At 37.3% G+C, this 25707-nt stretch overlaps 2 protein-coding genes across 4 annotated transcripts in view; one reads left to right on the top strand and one right to left on the bottom strand.

Annotated features, from left to right (window-relative positions):
• Positions 1-23693, top strand: part of LOC110858197 (atrial natriuretic peptide receptor 1) — a 94659-nt gene extending 70966 nt beyond the window's left edge. For all 3 annotated transcript variants that reach the window (XM_035858613.1, XM_035858612.1, XM_035858614.1), the window contains 14 exons: positions 1805-1943; positions 4483-4557; positions 4650-4724; positions 5023-5199; positions 9628-9799; positions 15334-15486; positions 16759-16921; positions 19376-19528; positions 19604-19727; positions 19795-19890; positions 20244-20391; positions 20467-20565; positions 21552-21643; positions 21821-23693. In XM_035858613.1, the coding sequence (XP_035714506.1) occupies positions 1805-1943; positions 4483-4557; positions 4650-4724; positions 5023-5199; positions 9628-9799; positions 15334-15486; positions 16759-16921; positions 19376-19528; positions 19604-19727; positions 19795-19890; positions 20244-20391; positions 20467-20565; positions 21552-21643; positions 21821-22264 (2110 nt within the window). In that variant the 3' untranslated portion in view covers positions 22265-23693. The remainder of the gene's footprint in view (positions 1-1804; positions 1944-4482; positions 4558-4649; positions 4725-5022; positions 5200-9627; positions 9800-15333; positions 15487-16758; positions 16922-19375; positions 19529-19603; positions 19728-19794; positions 19891-20243; positions 20392-20466; positions 20566-21551; positions 21644-21820) is intronic.
• LOC110858071 (AP-3 complex subunit sigma-1) lies at positions 23622-25703 on the bottom strand. The gene is made up of 6 exons (XM_022106724.2): positions 25586-25703; positions 25353-25468; positions 25177-25268; positions 24904-25087; positions 24516-24623; positions 23622-24453 (listed from the first exon to the last, which is right to left on the bottom strand). The coding sequence occupies exons 2-6, from the start codon at positions 25419-25421 to the stop codon at positions 24325-24327; spliced, it is 582 nt and encodes a 193-aa protein (XP_021962416.1). The 5' UTR covers positions 25422-25468; positions 25586-25703; the 3' UTR covers positions 23622-24324.
• Between the last annotated feature and the right edge of the window lie 4 nt (positions 25704-25707).

Genomic DNA, 25707 nt, shown 5'->3' with positions numbered 1-25707 from the left:
TTCCGATCATCAAGATCACTTTGCATTCATTCCGCTCAGTTAAATAAATGTCATCATAAACAGGTCAGGTCGGGCTTAGTTGGAAAGCAGAGAGAGAAAGTCGGGGATTTTAGAATAGGAAAGTTATTCCCAGAAAGTGAATTGATATGGATTTTGATACAAGTTTTGTCAACGAAAGTGATTGGATTGGATTACAATTCCTTCTCTTTTCTTCTTTCTTTTAAAGAAATGGAGCTTCGTGGACTTGGAATTTATTCGGATTATGTCAGGATTGTTTTCTCACAGGAATGCAAATCTTTCGAGAGAAAGGAGTGAAACGTGGCCCATTTTTTAGTCTTCTAGCCAAAATAAGGAAGATCCGAGGAGGATAAAGTGTATGATTCGAACCCTCGTTTTGCACCATTTCTCGCCCAGACCCTGTTTTTCTTGAACAAATAAGTTTGATTTTATTGAATTTAAATATTTATTAATCTGGAAAGGATTTCGGGGGACTTCAGCGTAAGAAATGCATAAAGCGGGAAAGATTTTGTAATATTTTATGGTTTGATTTTTAAAGCGAGAAGCCTGCCCGCCATAAGCTCTGCATATAAAAAAAGGTTCTAGTTTAAAAAATCAAACCATAAAAAAATATGGTTTGATTTTTAAATTGATAAAAATATGTACATAAAGTGGAAAAGATTTTGCAATATTGAAAACAAATCACGTATTTCTGAATTGATAGAAATATGTACATAACGCGGGAAAGAGTTAGGGAAATATTGTAAAACCCGGGAAATTAATCTGGATCGGATTTCGGTGCAGAAAATAAAGTGGTAAAGATTTAGGTGATATTTTGGAGCATTGTAAAACCGGCTAAAAAATAACTTGTGTCTGAATTGGCATCAAATATCATTGTGTAACTACCAGAAAAACGTATCACTATTATTCAACCGGTAACAAAGTAATATTTACCAAGAAGTCTTACAAAAAGTTAGGTTTTGGACCAAATCTGCTCACTTTAACTGAGTTGTGATATCCTATTTTACAAAATTATTCAATACGTTGGTAAAAACAAAGAGAAAGGTGTACGTGAGGGAAGTCATGCGATTTCGAATTTTCCACCTCGATACGAAATGACACGTTATTATTGTCCACATACTGCTGTCACCCACGTAGAAACGCCTGTGGGAAGAATAGCCTGCTAATTAGTGAAGCCAATTGCTGGTTTAAATGACTCAAAAGGTTATCCGCGTCCTCATAACAACCAGATTTGCCGTCACTTTTGTCTACCTAATAAATGGAACATTTCACAATCAGTCTAATCTATTTATACTGATTAAATTAATTTTTGAAATATTGTGTGCAGAAATCGGTCAATTTTAATGCAGAAGTTGGCAATAAAATTGCCTAGAGTTATGTATGAATTATACAGAAATAGGATTAGGGACACTTTGGCTTATTCGATTTGGATTTTGAAGCCAGAAAACAAAATTCAATGTAAAAAGTTTGGAAAATTTCTACATCTTATTTATGCAAGCGTTTTTTTCTCGACCACATTTGTTGCTGTTCTCCACCTGTAAATGAATTTCGAAATATCTTGTGTAAAAATCGACTCTGCATATGGAAATGGTCCATTTTAGAGAGGTGCAAAATCCTTGGGAGAAAAATTTCGGCAGAAAAATTGTCCAGAGTTGTTGGTGAATTGTGTAGAAACAAAAACAGGGAATTTTGGCTACTTAATTTTCACGGAGGATTTAAAACCAGAAAAAAATGACAATGTAAAAAGTTTTCAAAAAATTGAGACACGTGTTTTTTATTCTTGCAGGCACTACAAGTTGGAGGCGGAGATAGCATCCATGACGTGGAAGGTGAACTGGGGGGACGTAATTACGAAGGGGGGAGAAAGTCGGGGTGGAAAACGTGGCTCCCTCCTCAGCGTCGCCACACATAGGAACTCCGTCATGGTAAATAAGCACATCAATTTTCTACATTTAGCACACTTCCACTACAAAACTGTTTTACAACCCTATTTCACCGCGAAATTCAAATTTGTTACGAATATTTAACTAGATATTCATGGAGCTAAATGAGATAGACAATCAGCACCATTTTCTGAGCTAATTGTATACACTTCTGGATTCAATTATGTCGAAACGATATTTTCACGGTCTGAAACACAAACGACGCAGTGCATCAAGTTAACAAGTGTGTGACGTAAATCGATACATATGTGACACGTTTCATGAAAATTGAGACTTTGGAAATATGCATCTCCATTTTGGGAAAGTAACAAGCAAGGCATGGATATGTATTTATTTTCAATTTTTTCATTTGACGGTCAAACTTTGTTTGGGTGTTCATTAACTCGTATAGAAGATCATATAAATTTTAAAATATTTTTGTATGTTTTTGGATATTTCTAGGTTTTCAGTCATATAAGTATTTCCCATTTTCTTTAAAAAACACAGAAATCTTTTACATTTCTTATCAAAAAATACTTATAAATTTATAAATTATTTCAACGATATGAGACAAAATTTTTTGCTCCAAAAAATTGACTACAAAAAATCCAGAGCATAAAATTCAAACATACAAATTTTGTGAAAACCATTATTGTTTTACTACATATTTCGTAAAAATTTTACCGTTTTTTTCCTAAATATTAAATACGTATTTCATGGATTTGTCCTAAATATTTATCCGCCCTCTGTTAAGAAGTGAGTGGTTGTTAGAATGTGTGTAAACATTTCCTCGCCAGTAATGGAGGTGCATGTTGTTTAAGTAACCGCACGACGAGGACAAGACGACATGACAACCTTGTCCTTTTGTTCTCTCTCTCTCTCTCGTACATTACAATATTATTAAGTAATCCGAGGAAGTTGGCTGGAAAACTGGGCGAGCAACCTGACCGAGCTTGTGACACGAGATAAAAACATGGGCCGGACTGGAACAAGAGAAAGAGAGAGAGAGATTTGTAGTGGTGGTTGGTGGAGAGATAAGAGAAAGTCAGGGTTTCCTAAAAAAAATATTCGATAAGAAATTTTGAATAAGATCAAAATAAAATGTAAAAATTAAAAGAAGAATTTGTGTGAATTTTGTTGCATGAAATGTATGTCACTTTTTCGGTTAATTTTTTGTCAGCATTCTTTTACTCGCAAATGTATGAAATTCCAAGGTTTAAAGATCAAAATGGGCATAGATTTTTCGTAAAATTCGAAATAGCACTAAACTTGTAGGGATTTTAGGCACTTTCTGATTTAATTTTTGTGTTTCCTGTCAAGTTTTGTCTTTTGGATCCGTGTGTGAAAACTGGGAATGAAGAATTAAGATGTACGGAGAGAATTACGTCTGACGATTAGGATATGTACGAAATTCGCCAATTTATAAAATGTCCAAAATTCCAAGTTTGTAAGATCAAAATGAGCAAAAACAATGACGAAACTTGTTAAATTCGACATACCAAATCTAAAATTTTACGGTTTTCTGCCTTAATTTTTTGTCTCGTCTATTTTTGTGTTTTGGAACCCTGCGTGTTAGAAGAGGGAATGAAGAATTAAGGTGTACGGAGAGAAAGTCGTGGTTGTAACATAGTTATTTTGGAGATGGCTCCTTCATGACCTTTTTATACGGCATGAATCTCTGTCCTAAAGCGGTAGTGGTATCATTTGATGTCCTTCTTTCTCTCCCCATCAGCCCAACTCTCTCTTAAACTGATTGCTCCCAGGGAATTTTTCCTCTCCTAACCAACTCTGACTCTGAATTATGGCTGGATATGAATGCGATACGATTCGAAAGGGTCGTGCAGCCGAGATGGGATGCATTTCTGGCAAAATTTCACCATCCCAAGGGAAAATGTGGGTAATATCTTTATGCCCAACTCCCGGGCATGATGGAATTAGTGTAATTTTATTTATTCAGAATAAAATGGTCACGGCGAATTAGGCGGGATTTAGGAAAGGTTGTTGACCTAGAATGACGACAAGGCCAACATTTATCGACTTGACCCTCACATCTGTTCTGCATAATTATATTGATTGAGATTTGTAATAAGAATTTTTTTAAGGTGGATTTATAGATATTAGATCTTCATCTTACTCTTAAAGCTTACCCCAATTAAATCTCCTTAAATGCAAATTTCTTAAATGGCCCTAATTATTCGACTTTTCAGATAAAAGCGACTTTCCATACTTGTATAGAAAGTTAATTTTTGGTATGGGAAAACTGTCGATTCAAAAAAGTGCTCATTGATTTCCCTTTTTTTCATAATAAATTTCCTCAAAAATTAATTCGAATTTTTATAAAGTCGAGATTTTTGTAGTACCAAAAATTATTTAACTTTGCATTAAGTATGAAAATTTGAATTTAACTCAAAACTTGCGAACCCGATGTCATTTTAGAAATTTGCATTTAAAGAAATTGAATTTGGGTATAGTTAGATCAAATCATCATCTAATACAACCTGCTTTATTTATTTTTACCAATTTTGTATTTTTCTTTTGACAGAGCTCCTACTCTGCGGATTCGCTAGCTATGGCAACCCCGAATAAGCAGCTCTTTGTAAGAACTGTGTTCTACAAGGTAAGTAACTAAGGGCACGTGTATATAGTGAAAGTTGGTACATATTTATGTATGCAAATTTAATGTACTTATTATTTATCCATTCTTTGCAGAAGAGTATCGTCGCGATTAAGAAGATTAACCGAAAGATTGAACTTACTCGCCCGCTTCTCCTCGAACTGAAAAGAGTGAGTGAACAAAGTTTTCGTAGGGTTTCGTTTCCTGCGGGTTTGACACATTTCTTGCCATGAAACGCAAGAAATGCACGAAATGTGAGGTGCAAAAAAGTGCAAAAAATCTAGCCGCGGCTGTATGAACTATTTATAGCGCCGGGCGTCGTTTTTTGCGCCTTGCATTTCTTGCAGGCCAAAATATGCAACTGCAAGAAACCACTTTCTTGCCGGTATTTCTTGCACGTGGTTACTAGCTTGCACCCGAAACGCTCAGTTTTCGTTTGTCACAATTTTTTTGCTTTGTAAAATTTAGATGAAAGATCTGCATCACGAGCACCTCGTCCGTTTCATCGGAGCTTCCGTGGAGCCGCCAAACTGCTTCTTTTTCACGGAATACTGTCCCCGCGGCAGTTTGCAGGACATCTTGGAAAACGAGCAGCTAAAGTTGGACTGGACTTTTAGATACAGTTTGATGCACGATATTGTCAAGGTGAGTGGAAGAGACGTAATTTTGTACATTTTTTACCCGTTACTTTGGTAATGAGTGTGTGTTTTTTTAATAAATTAGTAAAAAGCGGTTCCAATTTTCCCATGAAATTATAAACCTGCGTTGACTTTTAAATAAATACAAATTTTTTATAATTTGGAATTTTCATGCTATTTCTGAATTTTGAAAAGTGCAAAAAAAAACTTTACATTTTTGAAAATTGCCAGTTTTTACGCCTATGAATCCTTAATTTGTTTTCAAAATTATGTTTCGATGTGAACATGCGAGTTCGTAATGAATACCCCCAATATCTCATATGTGTCAAAATTAGGCAAAAAATGATACCGGGCAAAAAAGAGTATGTACATCGGCCCAATTTATCGTCGGGCTGACAAGTAGAAAAAAGTGTATTATTTATCCGAATATTTCAAATTTGATGGAGTCTCATGAATAAAATTCTCCTTGATTTAATAGCGGTGAAAGATTGATGAAATAAAGATTTTGCGATTTCCCCTTCTCGTCTGTGTTTCCCGAGTAAAAATCTGACCCAACTTTCTGCAGAAACATTTCAAACACAACAAACAGAGCGATTTGTGTAGAAAAACTTTATGCCTACATACCAATTTATGCGGAAAACTATGCGCAGAATTATGCATATACAGTTCTGCAGAATAAAACCGATATATATTTTATATAAAAAATATGCAGAATACAATATTCATCTATCTTTCGTCGATTCTTGCAGAATTTGACACAGTGATTTCTACTCGGGTTGGCAGTGGGGTAGATAAACGTGTAAATTTACATAAACGTGGGACTGGGGAAAGTTAAGGACTTTCTCCATTGGGCTATTTCCTACCTCAAATTGTTATTGTTGTGCTTGAAATAAATTTCCCGCCTCCGCCTCCTCCTCTTCGACCCATTACACTTTGGCTGGGATGCTCTGTAAAGAAATTGAGGCAACTTGTTCCCTCGTAATTGCACTGATTTCCGGTTTTTTGATGTCGTGTCGACGTAACATTATTGTTGGAGACATTCCCACCCGTGAAGTTAAAGTAATGTCGGCATTACAAAAAAAATAGGAGTGACATGACTCGGTGGGAGGGTACGTCTCCTTCCGCTCTTCCGTTTCCCGGGAGGATAAAGGCTTCATCTGATTTCATGTTATGAAATGATGTGATTTTTCGACTTTTATTGAGTGGAGTGAACAGCCCCTTTATGTTTTTGTTGTGCCCGTCTGTCCGTCCGTGGGCAGGATATCGCTAGAATGCAGCAACATAGTGCATGGTTTTTCGACATTGTGCTTGCAATACTAAGGCTTCTGTCGAGTTCGATAATGGGGTCCCTGCGGTTAAGGGCAAGGTGACCTTGGCGTGAGGTCAAACGCCAAATTTTACCTTAATTATCATGTGGGGTGTCATTTTGAAGGGAATTTCACCACGAAATCAACACCGTCAATATTTTTGATATCCCGACCAACCCATGACCGTGAGGACTTGAGCGTGAGGACTTGACCGTGGGGTCAAAGGTCATAAATCACATAATTTTCATCTTGGGGTCATTTTACATTTTACTGTATAACGCCACTTTCCTATGTTCGTCTGATACGGTTTATTCCATGCCTTTTCTCTGCATGGGAAAGAATGAGTTGCATCGTTATTGATGGGGAACGATGAAATTTTAAATTTCCGGAATTGATTGTTGCCCGAGAATTTGCATAGATATGGGGAGGGTTTGTGTAAATGAGGCTGTTTTGAGGAGTAGGAAGAGTAGCATTAAATATTTGTGAGGAGTGAAAGTGTGGCGAATTCCGGGTTGAAATATTCACTACATTTCCGGCCGGCATGGCATCCGATTTCATGGGAGTGACGATTGAAATAATTGGAAGGCCAGGCATTCAGTGCTTCGTTCGCTGAGTATATTTCCTGCACTGCAAAGCGAGAAATGCAAGAAAGTGCAAGAAATATGCGCCATTTAACCACGTGCCGTGAAGTATAGCGGCGGGAAGTGGTTTATTTGAATTTCTGGGAACATATTCAGCTGCAAGAAACCATCTTACAACTGGTTACTTGTATCCGAAACACTTCATTCATTCTGGATGCTGAAGATGTAGTCGTCGTGCGAGGTAGGTTGTTTTTGACCAGTTTGGTCCAAAATACGGCAGGCTCTTTTGTTACCTAAATGTACATATTTCAAATTCAATAGGAATCAATGTCCTCGTCCAGAGAGTGACGAATGAGTGAAAGAGCAAGATTGTTGGAAATTAAGGAGAATGCAGTATCACACTTGTGCGGAGTTTGTCCATTTACGTGGAGAGAGAGAGCGAGTGAGAGGGAGAGAAAGCGAGAGAAAGTTGAGACGAGAATGGGATGGGTGGCGAGATAAAGTGAGAGTCGGTGGTTTGTAGCGAGGCGAACCATAATTCATTCCCACCACGACGCAACGACGTGGTTTTAGGGGACATGTATGTACCTACAACCAGATTAGATCAACAAGACTCGTCCTATACACAGTGGTCGAGGATGCTGTGGGGACATGTGGGGACACCAACATTGTAGGATAGGGGAGGGAGGGGCTTGTGTAACATGGGCAGACGATGGGGACATCGAATAACCATGGGGACATGATCCCTCTGTCCTCACGCTTCCGCGGCCACTGGTCCCACATTCATAAATACTTACATACACACGTGAGGAAGGCTGCTTTGTCACAGTGCATATTTCTTAGGAATATTTAGTATCTCGACAATTGTAATTTACAGAGGGTGGATATGTATTTACGAAAAATGACCGGGGTAGGTATTGAATATTTAGAATACAAAAATTAACAAAGCATTTACAAAACAGAATTTCTTAGAAATATTACTTTCGAAATTAATACTCTGAATTTTTTTCAGGTCCAAGCACAACAGATCGTTTAAAATCCATGAGCTGTTTACAAAATAGTTATATTTTTGAACAAATATGTAAAAGATTTTTCAAATAATGAGAGTAATATTTCCATGAATGAAAAACATAAAAATATTTTGATATTTTGTGATCAATGCAAGTTAGGCAATACGTGTAAAAAGCTTGTCGCCATAAAATGCAAAAGTTGAAACTAAATATCTATCCGCCCTCTGATTAGTAATTTATGCCTAAACGATAACACTTTGCAATTAACAACGTACGTGCCTATATTAGTGTGTTGATCTCATTGTGGTAAGTACATGTAATTGTGTATGGTCGTACATAATTTGATATTGGGTTTGTCGGCGAAATTAAAAATTGGTGTTGGAATCACTATTAAGCTTGTGTGTCTGCATTTCTGGTGGTCTGAGTGGATTTGGTGGTGAGAATGGAGTGGGTGGTGGGCGATGATGACGGGCTGAAGGAAGGGCTGAAGGCATAAATTATTAACCGGGGACGAAAATAGTCTCCCGTCCATTATGCAACCCGGTCTCGGGAGGAGGATGAGTTTAGAAAATGAAATGAGCAGCTCCAAAATAACAAAACACACATTTGATGAACTCGCCTGGTTTTGTAGTCAGTGCAAACTCGGGCTCCCACATGGTGGAAAATATAATGGGCAAAGTTCTCCAGGGGAATGGGCAGCAGGGACGTCAGGATTTTGAATAGGCTAATTTTGTCTCTTTTGAGAGATGGATAGCGAAGATTGGGGCTGCCGAAAATTAGCGATATTTTCTACAGAAATTATGACTTATGGAGAACTCTTTTTGCCAAAATATGCCGTGTTTTGAGATTTTGAAGATTTTGGAGAAAATGACACGTCTTTCTGGAGACGAGATTCTGTAAAATTCTGGAAAATGTTTAGGTGGAGGGTAAACGTGGAGGATATTTTTTGCGGAAATTGTTCAGTATGGATAAATTTTCTGCCAAAATATGCTCACTTCTCGGAGAGGTTTTTGCAGAAAATGGACATTTTTCTGCAGGCGAGACGTAGAACTTCTTTAAAATTATTTTTAGAATTTTTCTGCCTAAACTTTTCAGTATTATGTGAACGCACAGGATTTTTTTTAATTTTGGAGAATTTTTTTGCTAAAATTTGTCCAATTTTCTGCACAAAAATGATCCACTTTTCGGAATTTTTGAATCGTGTGTTTTGGGGAATTTTTGCCGAAACTTTCTATATAATTTACTCCACAGAAAAATATCGTGCATATTTATTCAAATTCTGCAGATAGGCAGAAAAAGTGTCCACAATTTTTTCTGCAGAAAAATGTGCAATTTTTCCCCTATTCGACTATCACCGTTGAGATGACCTCCTTTCTGCACAGCCCTCGAAATGTGGTGAATACTTGTGGATAAAATATTTTTGGCGTGTGTGGTAAATAGTTAAATGAATGAAAATATTGACTCGAGTTTCGTGGTTTTGGTAAATATTTAATTGAGGTGAAAGGTGAAATAATGCATAAATTTGGTTGATTTTGAGGCGATGCACTACCTGCACGGGAGCGATATCCGATCCCATGGAAATCTCAAGTCAAGCAATTGCGTCGTGGATTCTCGTTTCGTGTTAAAAGTGACGGATTTCGGGCTGCACTCACTCCGCGGACCGAGCGACGATGGGGACGAGGGCGTCGATTCCTATGCGTTCTGGAGACGTAAGCAAATTTATGAAATATTTGGATTCAGTTATTTTAATTAGGTTTGGAAAATTTGGAAAAAATTGGAAAATTGTGGTTTTTACCGTGGAGAAAATGGGTGAAAGTCAGCTACGTAATGACAACGACTCGGGCAAAACGACATATCGTACAAGCGTGTTTTTCCCACTTTCCCTGTTATTTTGAACGACAGTAAAAACTGAAAAATCACACCACCGCACTCGCAAATTTAAGATTTTTCCATCGAAAGGGAAGAAAATGCGTCTTAAACTGGACATATTTTACGCTTTCAAATTTCTCACGTGTTTTCTCCTCTTCGGATGCAAATATATCTGCCAAATGTGACCATTATGAGATCGTCCCTTGCAAATTTCATGCTCATTAATTAAATTTGAGATCGATTAATTTAGCCTAAATCTGAGAGCATATATGCATCTGTTGTGCGGTGCAATACATTTTGTTTAGCAATAAGAACTGGTTACTGACAGGTTTCGTAATTATTCTGTCTGCACAGCCCGCGGAGGGAGAAATCCAAATGTAGGAATTAAATCCTCATTATTTTTCCGCCACACTTACTTATTTACCATTGATGGCTTTCACATGAGACGACGTGGCTCATCCAGCCGTGTCGAAATGGCGACAGACGAGAAATCAATGAAACGAAACGAAACGGATTACAGGGAATTAATTTATTTCGCTTCGTGGAGAAAGCAGAATTATTAATAAATAGAAATGAGCCACACATCAAATATTCGTGGGGGTGGAGATGTATTTACTCTAAATAAGTACATATGCTCTCAAGTACAAATTGTTAAACGGGGCAGGTTAGATATTCAAATTTGTGAGAAAACTGGTTTTTACCAAGTTGGTCGGTTTAATAGAAGTGGGAATGTTACTATTCATATTTGTGACCAAACCGGTAACAAGTTTTTTACCAAGGGTTTTTTCTCGGTAGGAGAAGTGATGAATCTAGAATTTATACATAAAGTGAACGAGTTATGTACTGTGCGTATGGAGCAAAACTTACGAGAAACCCTAGTCTCAGCACAAGATACTTTAGGAGGCCGTAGGTTTTAGCTCCACCCGCACAGTACATAACTCGTTCACTTTATGTATAGTTAATAAATTTCCCACGTGGTAAGAGAGAAAATAAAAGTTGGAGTGTTACATATTCAAATTTGGATCAAAACTGGTAACAAGGTTTTTTTTACCAAGTTTATCAAGGGTTTTCTCTCGGTAAGAGAAGTGATGAATGCGTAATTCAAACAAAAATGTAATCTCTAAACTCCCCACGTGATGTGACAACAAAATAAAAGTGGGATTAGTAGATATTAAAATTTGTTACCAAACCGATAACAAGTTTTTAACCAACTTGGTCGGCTTTTTTCTCGCTTTGTTGATATTGATGAGTCATAAGTCGAAATAAAAATGTAGCGCTAATTTACCCACGTGGTGCGAGGAAGAAAGCGGACCTTAGCCCCAATTATGACCATATCATTATCATGTCGGGCCGGCTGTGTACCACTTTTCAACTTTTACTCCCCGTAATTCCCGTGAACCGGGTGAAAGTTATGACTTGTTCTTCAGAGAAGAAATGGAGATGAAAAACGGGTGAAAGTTTCGTTGGGAAAATTGACACTTCATTTTTTCCCAGGGGTCATACAGAAATGGTGGGATAGAATTTTCCCCCACCTTTCCATTAGCAAAAATTGCGAGTCGGTCTTGATGCGCGAGCCAGGTTCATGTTATCGTCTGCATGTCCATCCATTCTGTAGAACGTGTGATGTTTTAGGCGTCCTAAAAATAGAAAGTATTTCCACCCGTGTCCCGAAGAAATGACACTTAAGGGGCGACGAGATTATGATGTCCGACAAGTTTTATGCCAGACGTGAGTATGTATGTAAGGATGGAAATGGGGTGAGGATCGTGCGGAATGGATGCCGTACATTTTGAAAAATTTATCAAATTGGCCTATACATTTGAAATGGTGGTGAAATACTAGTCCAAATTTTTTTATTAATATTTTTTATTATTTTATTTTATTTTTAGTATTATTTTCACTAACAAAATTTGAACGATTCTTTGGTAATAAATTAAATTTCTAAAAATTTGCAAGCAATTGAGATATATTTTGGCTTATGCATATCTCAAAAACTGCGTTAGTCCTCTCAATATTATTTCGGATTATTGATGTATTTACTAAAAATTTCGCAAATTTTTCTACATCAAAGTTGTTAGAGTGTGAAAATTTTGCTATTTAATTTAATTGGGATTTAAAGATATATCTAGAAATGTTTCTGCGTGATTACCCACACAAAAATAGTTAATCGACGGATAAGAGAAAGTTATTCGAGGCAAAAATAACTACTTTAAAGCCTAGATTTTTTAGAGAGGAAAAGTTTTACGTTTTTAAACTTTCACTTTAGCTAAATTCTAGGAAAAGAACAGGCTTTTTCTATTTTTAACGTGACGAAGAATGTGATGAATTTGTACGTCTAGGAACAAAACGGCTGTTTTTTGGCTAGATTATTCACACGACATATTTCTTCTAGCAGAAAGGATGCGATTTTTTTTGCAAAGGTCACCTCAACCTTATAAACGTTACCTCGAGGAAAAAAATACCTCAGTCAGTGCATCGAGAAACCGCTAAAACTCGTTCCACGAGCCATTTATCACTCCTTAAGTACGCAGACGTTGCATAATGTGCCTTCTCGTGTGTAGTAGTTGAGTTGCTTATTGGCAACGTGGTGGCAACGTGACAAGACGAATTACCAATTTTTTTAAACAGGGTCCAAAAAAGTGAGACCAGAAAGTGGAAGATTACTCATTTATGGCGTGGCAGAGTGAAAAGTCTTTCTCTTTTCGGGACAAAAAGGCCATTGAGACGGAGACGTATTGACATAAGGAGAAAGTCAGTTTGGCCGCAAATCGAAATATTTTTTTTAACTCGGAGTTGCCAACACGTGGACTAGGGCATCCAAAATCGGGTTTAAATTTTCCTTAAAAACAGGTTTTGTAAAAAACGGTTTTACTTGGTTTTCGATTTTCTATAATAAAAATTGAGTTGAATCTAGTATTTACCATTCATGTTTTTCATGTAAGAATTAATTTCCCAAATTAATGCATAATTTTTTATACTTAGAGTTTTACCAGACTATATTTTCTAAATTTTTAAAACTGGTTACGAAAGTTTGCCAGAATCGGAAACCAGTTCTTAAAAATTTTCCGTTTTTGGATGCCCTAAAGTGGACATAAAGACATTTTAGTATTTTTTAAAGAGGCCATCGTTACGATTGGCTGGACGTTAACGTTGTTAGATAGGGATGGGAGGGACTTACTAATAATGACGGGATAGGAGATGTCAGAGAAAGAAAACCTTAGGAAATAAGCGATCTTTCTTACAATGCAAGTCTTTTACGTGTACAACTCAGATCTTATTGGGACCAATTTCATTTTGTTCAGCACAAAAAATAAGCCTACCCGTATTTTTTCATTTTTCGTAATGCTCTAATTTGAGCGCAAGGCGCGAATTTTAAAACATTTTTCAGCCAAAACCTCGGTTTTTAAAAATTCCGCAAATTTTCGAATTTTAGCGCGAATCCAAAAATTCGAAAACATGTCTCTTCAGAATGACTTACCTGAGTTATGAAAAATCCAATTGCCTCGAAATTTGATTTTCAAAATTTTTTGCCAGTTTTTGAATTTTATTAAAATTATAAAGTCTTTCAAATTTTTAATTTTTCAAAAAATAATGCATGTGGATTTTTTAGAAGTCAAGTAAGTCATTCTGAAGAGACATGTTTTCGAATTTTTGGATTCGCGCTAAAATTCGAAAATTTACGGAATTTTTAAAAACCGAGGTTTTGGCTGAAAAATGTTTTAAAATTCGCGCCTTGCGCTCAAATTAGAGCATTATGAAAAATGAAAAAATATGGGTAGGCTTATTTTTTGTGCTGAACAAAATGAAATTGGTCCCAATAAGATCTGAGTTGTACACGTAAAAGACTTGCATTGTTAGAGACAAGGTTTGCCCCGCCCAATAAAATATAAATGGCAATTAAACTTTCACTCTGGTCAAGAGAGAGAAAAAACTGCTCTGGAATCAATCAAGTTGAACAAAAGGTGACGGAGAAACTAGTTTTCTCTCATTTTTTATTGTGCAATTGTTCCTCCGCTGGTCAACAAACCCAATTTAATTTCTTGATGACTTCCTCACCAAAAAAAGGAGACGAGGACGAGGAAATAGCTCTATTTTAAGTGAGGAGTGCAGGAAATATGTGGCGGTTCTTGTGCATACTCCTCTTTGTCCATTTAAGAGAAAGTGAGAAAGTGAGATCGGTTCGCACGTTTTGGCACATTTTTTCCTTTCTTTCTCCGTTTTTTACGACTTTGTACTGTTCATAGGGCGGATATGTATGCATGGGAAATCGGTAAAAAATTATAAAAAAATTCTATTTACGATAAAAAATACTTTTATTTATTTATTTATTTTTTAATTTTTTTATTATTTTATTTTATTTTTTTGTTTTGTAATTTTTGTAATTTTTTAAAATTTTTTTATTTGATTTTTTTTTGTGGCCCAGTTTCTTTAGGAAAAAATTACATCGTTGAAGAAAAACCTAAAACATTTACGAAATTTGTACGAAAAAAATAAGAATTTGCGCAAAATTTGTATTCTTTGATAATGCTCTGAATTTTTTGTGGTCAAATTTCATTGAAGAAAAAAATAGGCTCGTATCGTTGAAATATGTATAAAATATATTCGTATTTTTGAAAACAAAATATGTAAAAGATTTCCATATTTTTGAAATAATAGGGGAATATTTACATGTCTGAAAACCTAGAAATATGAAAAAATATTTATTTATTTACACAAAGTTTGACCATCGGTCGCCATCAAATTGAAAAGTAGAAAATGAATACATATCCGTGCTCTGGTAGTGATATTTGTGGATGAGGTGGATGGGAAATGAGAGTGCTTGACCAAGGCGTCTCCGTGGATACCCTGGGGTCGCCTGACTTACGACTACATGTGAAAGCAATCAAGTGTTTACGGCGTCAATTGGGCAGATACATCTTTATCCAGGGTTGTACAAGGGGTGGCTGAAGTGAAATGGTGGGGAAAGGCGGGTCCATTTCATACAGATAGGATTATCTACGATAGATAAAAATAAAATTTACTAGGGTAGTGTCTTTCATCACTTAAATATGGTGAGAAATGGGAAATAATGTCTTTTCTCCCACCGTTTTTACCACCATTCAACAGCTAATCACCCATTTTTCCCACCAGTAAGGTCCACTTTTCCCACTGTAAAAACCCCACTTTCATCCAATGTAAACCCCACTTTTTCACCTTATAAAAACCTAATTTTTTCACACCTCCCGTAGTAAAACGTGTTTCTTAATCTTGGTAAAAACAGCACCCTGGCCGCGACATATTTTATTCTCGCGTCGCTGTGTACCCGTGTGGGGAATGTAAACGATTTCCCACACAATGGGACGTGTTGACTGATGCCGTCCTTTTTTTATTGCAGGGAAGCTGTGGACATCGCCCGAGTTGTTGAAGATGAAAAACCCACTGCCTGAAGGGACCCAAAAAGGGGACGTGTACTCATTTGGGATCATCGTGCATGAAATAGCTGCTCGCCAAGGCCCTTTCTTCATCACGGAGGAGCCCTCCCCTGAAGGTGCGTGCCAATCACGTAGCTATTTATACACTCTAAACTAAATTGTGTAAAATTTACTCAAGGTTGGGTAAAATAGAGGATGCTATGTCTACAATTGGGTGAAATTTATTAAATGTTGTGTCCCGAGTAAAAATACACTAGTAAAAAAAATCCCGAGTAAAAACAGCAGGTTTCCTGCAGAAATTTGGTCCCATTTTGTGCAGAAATTATCCAACCGTTGGATAAATTATACAAGACATTGTATAAATTTTACCCCGAGTAGAAATCACTACGTCGAGTTTTGCAGTAATCGACAAAACCTGGTCTGCATAATTTTTTATACAATTCTGCAGAAAATTTGCATAGGTTTTATTCTGCAGAACGGTACCAATTTGCATATACGCTAATTCTGAATAGTTTTCTGTAAAAATTGCTCTGCAGAAAATAAGGCCAAATTTCTGCAGGAAACTGTTCGACTTTTTACTCGGGACAAAACGTTGTTGTGTCATCTTCTATTTTGAGTAAATTTTACACAATTTTATTTAGAGTGTATATTTACTCGGGAAGATTGAACAAGTTGAAAGCGAAAATAAAATAATTTATGTGAAGAAGAAGAAGAGAAAGTTAATTTGCTCGAGGGAAGGAATCGTGTTTTTAAGGAAGCGATAAAATTTTGGGTGGAAGTCCGAAATTGAAAAGTTTACGGGTATCATCTCTCGTTTCATGAGATATTTATTTGTATTTGTTTAGCTATTTTATTCGTATTTTTGCAAGAAGGGAAATAGAGGGAGAGAATTTTAGTGAGAAATTTCTGAAATGAATTTTGTTTGGATTATTTTATTTACAAAATTTGAGGTGAAAGTTCTTTTCTCATGGCGTGTTTGGATATTTATTTGTTTTATTCCAATTGTATTTTTAGAAACGAAATCCTGAATAAAGATATTGAAGTGATAAAGCGAGATTGAGGTGAAAGTGGGTGAAAATTCCCGAGTAAAAATTTGAACGGCGTTCCTGCAGAAATTTGGCAGAAATTTTACCCAATATCCTGAAGAAATTTGGCTAAATTTTCTGCAAAACAAACATTTATGAAGAACGATTTGTGCAGAATTATGCACACACAGTTGTGCAGAATAAAACCGATAGAAGTTTTCAACTATGCAGAGTATAATTTTCATCGAGCTTTTGTCGATTCTGTAGAATTAAAGAGTGAATTATACTAAAAAATTTTGGGATAAATTTCCGAAAAATATTTTAAATTGAATTTGTGAATAAAACCCCACATTTATTTTACAGAAACAGTGAATCGGATAATTGGAGGGGAGAAATTGCGCCCTTCGTTGGACGAGATTACGACGGACGATGAGTTGATCGTGTTGATGGAGAAGTGTTGGCACGAGGACCCCGTCGAGCGACCAGACTTCGGCCAAATCAAAATGATCATTAGAAAGTTAAACAAGTGAGTTTTTTAGCTAACATTTTTTTTATTTAAAAAATTAGATAAGTGGTGAGAGAAACTTTTTGGATTTGTCCCCTAAAATTCCGTTACTGATTACCATATTCTTACATGGTCAGCAATGATTTAATACCAGTTTTCTAAGACTAAAAAGTTTGCTTTTGTGTGGTTGTAAAACGAGGATAAAACTTTCTACATGCATATTTCTTCATGGTTCGAATTGCGAATTGGTGTACGCCTGAATTACCCATGGATCCACTTGACTCAAATACTTGACTTTCAACGTGGACGGCTCTTTGGAGTTCTATTACGTTCAACTTTGTCAAGGGGTGTGCATAATTTTGATTTACCAGATTTTAGGCCGCGTGGGAGACGAATTAATTATAAAAGACGGCAAAATATTGAGAATTTTATGTAACAAATTTTCCGAATTAAAGTAGGAAACGAGGAATATTTCCTATTTTCCTCATCTCATTAACTGAGGTGAGGACTCGATAAGCATCAAAATGAACACATTTTTAATCATTTTTCGACTTTGTGCATTTATTTTATAATTCTGGGCACCGAATTGCAGAGCAGGGAGTTTCCATTTAAAAAGTATACACTTCAGATTTTGACAGTTTTTGAAGGAGGAGATCTCAAGTTTAGGAAGCCTTCAGAAAAATTGGAACTCAACGAAAAAACTCATCGCCATTCGATTAATCAACTTACTGATTAGAAATTTGTCGTCTAGAATTTTAAAATAAATTCCTAAGGGGAGAAATAATAAACAACGTATGGATTTTGACGAAATTGGTGATGAGTCATTGGTCCATAATAGTTTTTGTAGACGGGTTCGAAATTAGGAAATATCGGCTCAATTTTAATTGACAACATGAAAATTAAAATTTTGATTAATCTGATTTTTGGAAATTTTTAATTTATTTACACAAAAAGTACCATGGAGAATAAAGTACAAGAAGGCTGATAGCTGAAGCATCTGGGAAACATGGATGAAAGGGAATTCGGTCTGGCTGACATGCTCGAGTGGAGAAACTCTTCCTTCGTTACGATGATAATAAGTGATTCTGACTAATTAGAAATTTGAATAAATAAATAACCTCGTCATCCTGGTCGAAGAGAGAGAAAGCCTTAAATTAGCTGTCAATGACTAGCTGAGTTTGCGAGGGAGGCAGGAAGGATGACGCTCAGGGAGAAAGCTAACTTGGCACTTTCTCTCAGGAAACTAGGGTTTCACGTGCAAATAACCACTCGCAAAAAATAATGGCAAGCAAGTGGGTTTTTGCAGCTATTTTGACCTGCAAGAAATGCAAGGCGCGAGAAACTACGTCCCTCAGCTACAAATCATACGACGGTTCTTGCACTTTCTTGCAGTTTCTTGCACCTCACATTTCTTTTACCGGGAAGAAACGAAACACTGGGAAAAACGAGGACATGGTTTCTCTCCCAGCAGACCAGACGGCACCTGTCTCCAGAGAAAGTTTGCCCTTGCCTTTTGAAATCTTGAGTCGGCAAACAAACCACTTATGCGGTAGCTTAACGGCAGCATCTCTCCTCATCCAATAAAAGTTTGGGGATGACTTTCACTCAGAATGGAGGTCTCCCAGTGTGTGCTCTCAGATTTTGAGTTAACAGATCTTACACTTTTCCAATTTACTGCGTGCATTCTCCTCTTCTGATGCAAATATCTCTGCAAAACGTGCCCATTGGGAGATAGCGTCTTTCGCAAATTTCATAGTAAATAAATTTGTAACTGATTGACACTAATTTGCTAAAAATACGAGAGCATACGCTGGGAGACCTTCCTTGTCCGGGTTGGTTGAGATGGATGTGCTTTCACTTTCTAAAAGTGTCATAAGTGAGATATGTTCTTCTTGTTTGGGACAAGTGTCGAGAGAGGAGAAAGTTGTCTCAAAATCTGCTCCGTCTTCCGTAACCGGACAAACTTTGCAGAGGTCCGCAGCTGTTGTCGGAGGAAATTAAGCAATTAAAATAATAACGAAGGGATAAGTGGTCATGCAGAAAGAGTGCGGTCAAAACCTAGCCTAACTATGTGACATGTTGGTGAACGCGATATCGTCTCGGCTTATCTGCGCCGAAGTCCATTCGTTAATTTGAAAGTCAAATTTTTAAAAATTTCAAAATTGTTGTATGTCGTAATCGTGTATTCCAATATGACCTTGTCCTCGCACCGCAATCAGATTGTCAGATTTTCATCTTCTTGTTAAACCTTTTTTTCGAAATTTCGATACTATGTTCCCCTCGGTGTTGTCGATATGTCGCAATACTGCGCCCTTCACTATGACCGTGTTTGCGCCACGCATTATGCACCTAAACGTACCCCACATTGTGTCGAAATTTCATGCAAATCGCATGGAAGCTGGAGAAACTCTGACATAATGGCAACAAAATTTGTCGAAAATAGAGGTATGATTAGTTAATTGTACTGTTTTTCAGGGAGAACGAGCGTGGTCCTAGCCTCGTGGACAATCTGTTGGCGAGGATGGAGCAGTACGCGAACAACTTGGAATCTCTGGTCGCCGAAAGGACGGCGGACTACTTGGAGGAGAAGCGGAAATGTGAGGAAGTTCTGTACCAACTCCTCCCAAAGTAAGTGATTAATTACCAATTGCAACACTCGTCTCAGGCGATTTGAATAAATCTGTAACAAATTTGACTACGCAGATCTATCGCGATTTCTCTAATTGCGGGACAGCCCGTGATGGCGGAAACGTTCGACTCGGTGACAATATACTTTTCGGATATCGTGGGATTCACGAAATTGTCCGCGGAAAGTACACCCATGCAGGTGGGGCATGTTTTTATAGACACATGACGTGCGGGTTTCCACATAAAAATGTGCTGAATTTTGTCAGGTGGTGACCCTGCTGAACGATCTGTACACCTGTTTTGACTCCATCATCGAGAATTTTGATGTTTATAAAGTCGAAACCATCGGAGACGCGTACATGGTATTCATTTTGATTTGATTTCGAATAAATAATGGGCATGATCACAACAAATTTAGCATTATTTGGCATTATTGGCCAAGTTTGCGACAATTTTCGGAAACTTGTGCTGGAAAACTGTAATATTTACTAAGAAACAATGTTTCTATTTGGCAAAATGATTTCGCAAACGCACCCTCATCAGAAGCGATAGAAATTACGGATAATTCATGGAAATTGAATCAAAATATGAAGATTTTTATACTTTGCGAAATCATATTTTTCAAATCCCGATTTTTTTAGCGTTGCAAATTTTGCTAAAATCAGAGTTTGTCGTGAGTACGCCCAATATATATCTAATTTGACTTGTTTTGTAGGTCGTGTCCGGCCTCCCTGTACGTAACGGGGTATGTCACGCGCGGGAAATAGCCCGCATGGCGCTCGCGTTGCGTGAGGCTGTTTTGAAATTTTCCATCCGCCACAGGCCCAGTGATAGGCTCATGTTGCGAATTGGGATGCATTCGGGTAGGAATATTTTGGCCTATTTTTATGGAATGCGTATAAGATAAGTACAGTATTTACAAATTTTTTTATGTGCAGGACCTGTCTGTGCTGGCGTCGTGGGTCAGAAAATGCCGAGATTTTGCCTCTTTGGCGACACCGTTAATACTGCGTCACGCATGGAGAGCAACGGACTTCGTGAGTCACAAATTATTACGTCGACTTTTTCTTTGCAAAAATAGATTTTCTCACAAAAATACGGTACCGCTGTGAGAAAGATTTGGAATATTTATGTAAATGGCGGGAGGAGAATTTGCAAATTTGATGCTATCAATACTAAGAATAGCCGTGACTCACTGTGTTTGTCTGTCCAATTTGAACGTGTGCGCTGGAACTTGGTTGAACATGGGGCAAAATGCGACACAACTCAATGTTATTGTAAATTTAATAAAAAAAACATAAGCGCCCCACCTTGATTTTCAATGATTGGGGCATTATGAGATTATCGATTTTTTTATATTCACGCATTATGCGCCATCTATTGATACTGTTATGCCATTTATCAGGTCATCAATCATCAATTGTGTGTATTACATTATTATTGTGTAAAACATTACAGTTGGGGGTTGATTACATCCGCATCTCATATCACCCCAAAGTTGTTTAAAATCACGGTCACCGCCACCTATCGGCGTTTTGAGGAACTATTTTTAGCTGCTAGAGGACGTTCTTAGCTGAAAGTGCCAAAACCTTCACAAAACGTTGACTAGCAGAAAACCGAGCACACAACTCCCCCGATTGAACCCGGCTTGACCCTTCGAACATCGCTTAGAGTCGAGACTCGATCTGTAACATGGGCACGCCCCTTATACAAGGCGACTTTTGACACGGGCTCTTGCACCTACCTTATAGTCGGAAGTTGACCCTGGACAAACCCCTTATACTTTTGACTTTTTTGGGAGTTGACTTTTGGATTAAGTGTTAAAAGGATTAAAGTTCTAAAACTTGGGATTAGAGATTGTGATTAAGGACTAATTAATCCCCTATCCTAATCTCAATCTAATCCTAATCTAATCCTGGATTGACCAATTTGTCTCTGAGGCTAAAAGCCCGCAATGCGGGCTTCGGAGACTACTTGTCATGTGTGAAATGGGAAATAATATTTTTTCGTTTTCTTTTTGCAGCTCTGATGATTCACGTAAGTCCGAAAACGAAAGAAGCTCTCGACTACTTTGAAACCTTCATTCTCGAACTTCGCGGCGAGGTGGAGATGAAAGTAAGCATACAAATACATCCGTCGCTAAATAAGTATTTATGTGGCGGTGGTTGAGTATAAATTTGGGTTTTTTCCGATTTTACAAGTCCGGATTTTTACAAAGTTACCAAGGACTGCCTGAATTACCTCATTATTCGTCATGATTGGTTAAGTAAAAGTGCCATATTTTTTTCTCAGGGTAAAGGAAAAGTGACGACGTACTGGCTCGTCGGCGAACGTGAGCCCCCACCCGGTTCAACCCCATCGATCGAAGACGCACCCCCCGACCTCCTCCCTCCCCCACCACCACCACCACCGAGTGACAACAACAACCAGAAAGTCCTCCTCCCCACGTCGAGCAGACTCGTCGACCGGGACAACCATCCCATCATGTCGACCAACTACTGCAGCGGCGGCGCCGGACTGAACAACACGAACCCACACGTCCCCCTCCTCAAGGGGAACGATGACACCGCCACCTCCTCAGATCTGCCCCTCGTCACCTTACGTCACCGCGGGATGGTGGAGAATAATAGAAACTTGTATAAAAATTCGAGTCGAAGGGAGCCAGCCGATGACGCCGCGTCGGCAACGACCACGTCCGAACTTAGCTTTCTGCAACAACCTGAATCTATAGCGTAGAAAGAAAGAAAAAAATTCAGAAATTAGGTTTTGAAAATTGGGAGTATTTTTTTCGAATTTGGTTTTTGTGAAAAGGGGAAAAATATATTTTGATGATATGTATTATGATGATGGGCTATCAGGGTCCAGTTAAAAAAATCCAGAGGAACAATATACTAGTCAGAGAGTCATTTTGATAAGTGTAGAATGAGTTAATTAATTAATTAATGACTTAATTGAGTTGGTAATTGTTAGAATTTTTATACGGTTTATATTGACAGAGAAGAGAGAAGGGTGGCAAGAAAAGTTAAGATCTCCGACTTTTTCATACAGCTCTCTCTCTCGCTCGACACTTTTAATTTATTTACGTGTATGAGGAAATGAATAGTTTTATGGGAAAGTGTGACCATCAAGTCAGAGGTCAACGACGCCGGTAGAATTTTACGCGTCGCCGCCGGAGTTAAATCTGATTTCTTCAAGATTGGAACAATCACCACGCAAAATTGGTCGGCGTTAACATTCGCATGAAATCGTACATGATTGTTTTGTCAAGTTTCTAAATATGTGCTGTTAATTAATTATGCAGATTTATGCAGAGGGGAGGAGATGATTGGAAAGTGGTGCCGGTGTTTAGTGGTCATATTTATGTGGACGCGGAAGTCGTGGGGACATTAACTTGTACGATTAGGGGAGGGAGAGGTTTGCATAACATGGAGTGATGATGGGGACATTGAATAACCGTGGGGACATTGTCCCCACGCTTCCGCGGTCAATGTTAGGAAATATGTATGTGTGATGATATAGGGTTCCATTAATTAATTGTGTGGGCTATGTCTCGCCCGACGTAATTAATTAACAAATGGTCCCCTCCCCAAAAATGGGACAGTATTTAAAATGTAATAGTCACGTATTTATGTATTTGTGTAAAGATAAGATTGAGAAAATTGTATAAATCCTATTAATTTAATGGTAAAACGTAAGTGAAATACGGTGTAAAATCTCTCTAATGGAATTACTACTTAAAAAAATGATGTCACATTATATTAAATGAATGAATTATATATATTAATTATTAATTATTATCCAAAAGTATATGGTGCTGTATATGTATTTATGTATAAAAATATGTATATAAAAAAGCAGAATTACAAGAAATTGTATGGAAAAAGGGTTATTTTCACAGATTTTTAAACACGGATTCTGACAAAAAAGTAAGTCGAACGGGAAGATGTTGGAGATTACGTTAGATGCCCTATAATTCTGAGATTATAATAAGCACAATTGGTAAATTGGTGAAAATTTATTTATTTATTTGCTTCGTGCTACTTCAAAAGTCTTCATTTGAAGACTTTTTGATCTGATTCAAAATTACTATGAATTACTGAAATGCATTTATTATTCGTATAACAAAAATGAATAAAGAGAAACCCGAGAAAACGTGTGATACAGAGTTGTTTAACATGAATTGCATAAATATTATTAAAGCCACTCGTAATTTGCATGTAAAAATACATCTGGAATTGTATGATTGTTTTTACTTTTGTTAACGTAGGATTCGATTACTACGAATCGTCAAAGAGTCAAAATCAGCACATTTATAATCGTTTCTCGGCTGTGGGAATATATTTTAAAATTCTGGACGACAAATTTGTAGTCAGTACGTTGATTGATAGAATGACGGTAAGTTTTTAAGCCAGTTACGATGAGTTCCAATTGTTCTGAAGGCTTTTAAGAAAATTGAAATCTCCTCCTTCAAGCAGTGTCAATATCAGGAGTTCTTATTTTTTTTTAATTGGGAACTACCTGCTTTCAGAATCTTAAAATAAATTCCCAGAGAGGAGAAATGATTAAAAATGTTCTGTTTTTGACAAATTTGGCGACGAGTTATCGAGGCGTACGAAAGTCTTGTAAATTTAGGAGAATCTTTCACCCCAGAAATTGGAGAGGTATTTGTCTTATCTTGTGTCTGGAAGGGTGGTCTTTTAAAGTATAGTTATGTCATCGGCTGCTCCATCGCCACCCGCACTGGTGGAAGGCCCACCACCCCCATCACACGGCGTGTACGGGTTGGTGGCTGAATATCAAAATTTCAAGTCTTTTATGGCCTGCGGGAGGTCGGGGAGTTTGATGTCTTTGATCTGCTGGGAGATGTTCATGTTCATATTCTTGACAGCGGAGACGGCCCGAGCGGGAGCGGCGGAGAGGCCGGCCTATGGTAAGGGCAAAAGTTAAGATCAAAGGTATATCGTGAATGATAAGAAGGACGACTTACCTCTTGCCGTTCTAACTTGTTCTGTTCATCTATGCGGGTAAATATTTCGGTCATATTGGTCTCCAGCACCATTCCGCCCATGACGAGCTCGTTCAGTATAAAGTGGACCTGTCAATTAAGTAGTTCAATTAATTACAGTTTTATGATTTTCATTAATAATTTTAGCAAGTTTGTGAAACTACAGATACGAAATTCTGAATTGTGTATTACTTATTAGCTTAATTGAGCTTGTGCTTCTTTTAGTTTTGCTTCATCTAACTTGAATCTTTTTAATCATACAACTAAATATTTATCCGCTAAAAATTACGCAGATTTTGAGATCGATGAAGTTGAGCTGGGTCACTGTATTGAAGGCAATTCATTAAATTTTGCACTTGGTTTATTTTACCTTATCCACATGAAAAATGAGGTCTAACTCGCACACATTTTCGAAACATTTGTCCAGCGTTTCGACAAAGACTTGGATTAGGTCGAGAATTCCCAATTCGGATTCGGACGAGTCGACACAGAAGACAAAGTAGAGGGTGGCATAATGTCGGTAGATTAGTTTGTAGTCTGCCCCGCCGATCAGGCTGCATATTAAGGTTAATTAATTTTTCTTAATGACGACATTCGCAGAATGATAACTAATTTGTCAAGATAAATTAGCTAGATAATGTACCTTCCTCCTTCTAAGAAATTGCAAACATTGTCATCCCTTTTGGAGACGAGATGGAATGTTTCTTTGACGATTTGCTGCTGAATTTCTTCACTCTGAGGAAAAACACACGATAAGTGAGATGGGAGTTGATGAATATTTTACTAACTTTGATAAGATATAAGATGACGACAGCTTACAATGTGCACATAAAACTTTGAAAGTCTCGGCTTTCCGTGATTATTAAAGACGAGGATGGCTTTAATCATGATGAGTGTGGAGGATGAGTGATGATAACTGATGGATCAGCACTTATCTAGAAAGAGAGAAAAAAAAACTACAATATTTGAAAGATCAAAGACAACTTCATTTTGTTATAATTTCTTAATAACAAAATATAATATTGGCAATTAAATGTATCCTCCTAACTCACCTCACTCTTTCCTTGACCAACTTGTTAATTAATTGTTTCGTGGCAGAAAATTTGTAATTATTTAGGATCAAAATTACTATTCAATTTTTTTGACTTTTTGAACAATCTGGGATTTTATTATT

The sequence above is a fragment of the Folsomia candida genome, unplaced genomic scaffold (assembly GCF_002217175.1).
Source record: "Folsomia candida strain VU population unplaced genomic scaffold, ASM221717v1 Fcan01_Sc020, whole genome shotgun sequence".
Lineage (NCBI taxonomy): Eukaryota > Metazoa > Arthropoda > Collembola > Entomobryomorpha > Isotomidae > Folsomia > Folsomia candida.
The sequence above is the reverse complement of the archived record's forward strand: the minus strand, read 5'-3'. Positions and strand labels throughout refer to the sequence as shown.

Coding starts and splice junctions, on each gene's coding strand:
- LOC110858071 (XM_022106724.2), bottom strand. CDS start 25,421: ATGATTAAAGCCATCCTCGTCTTTAATAATCACGGAAAGCCGAGACTT. Junction 25,269..25,352: donor CAAAGTTTTATGTGCACATT/GTAAGCTGTCGT, acceptor GTTTTTCCTCAG/AGTGAAGAAATTCAGCAGCA. Junction 24,454..24,515: donor ACAAGTTAGAACGGCAAGAG/GTAAGTCGTCCT, acceptor CCCTTACCATAG/GCCGGCCTCTCCGCCGCTCC.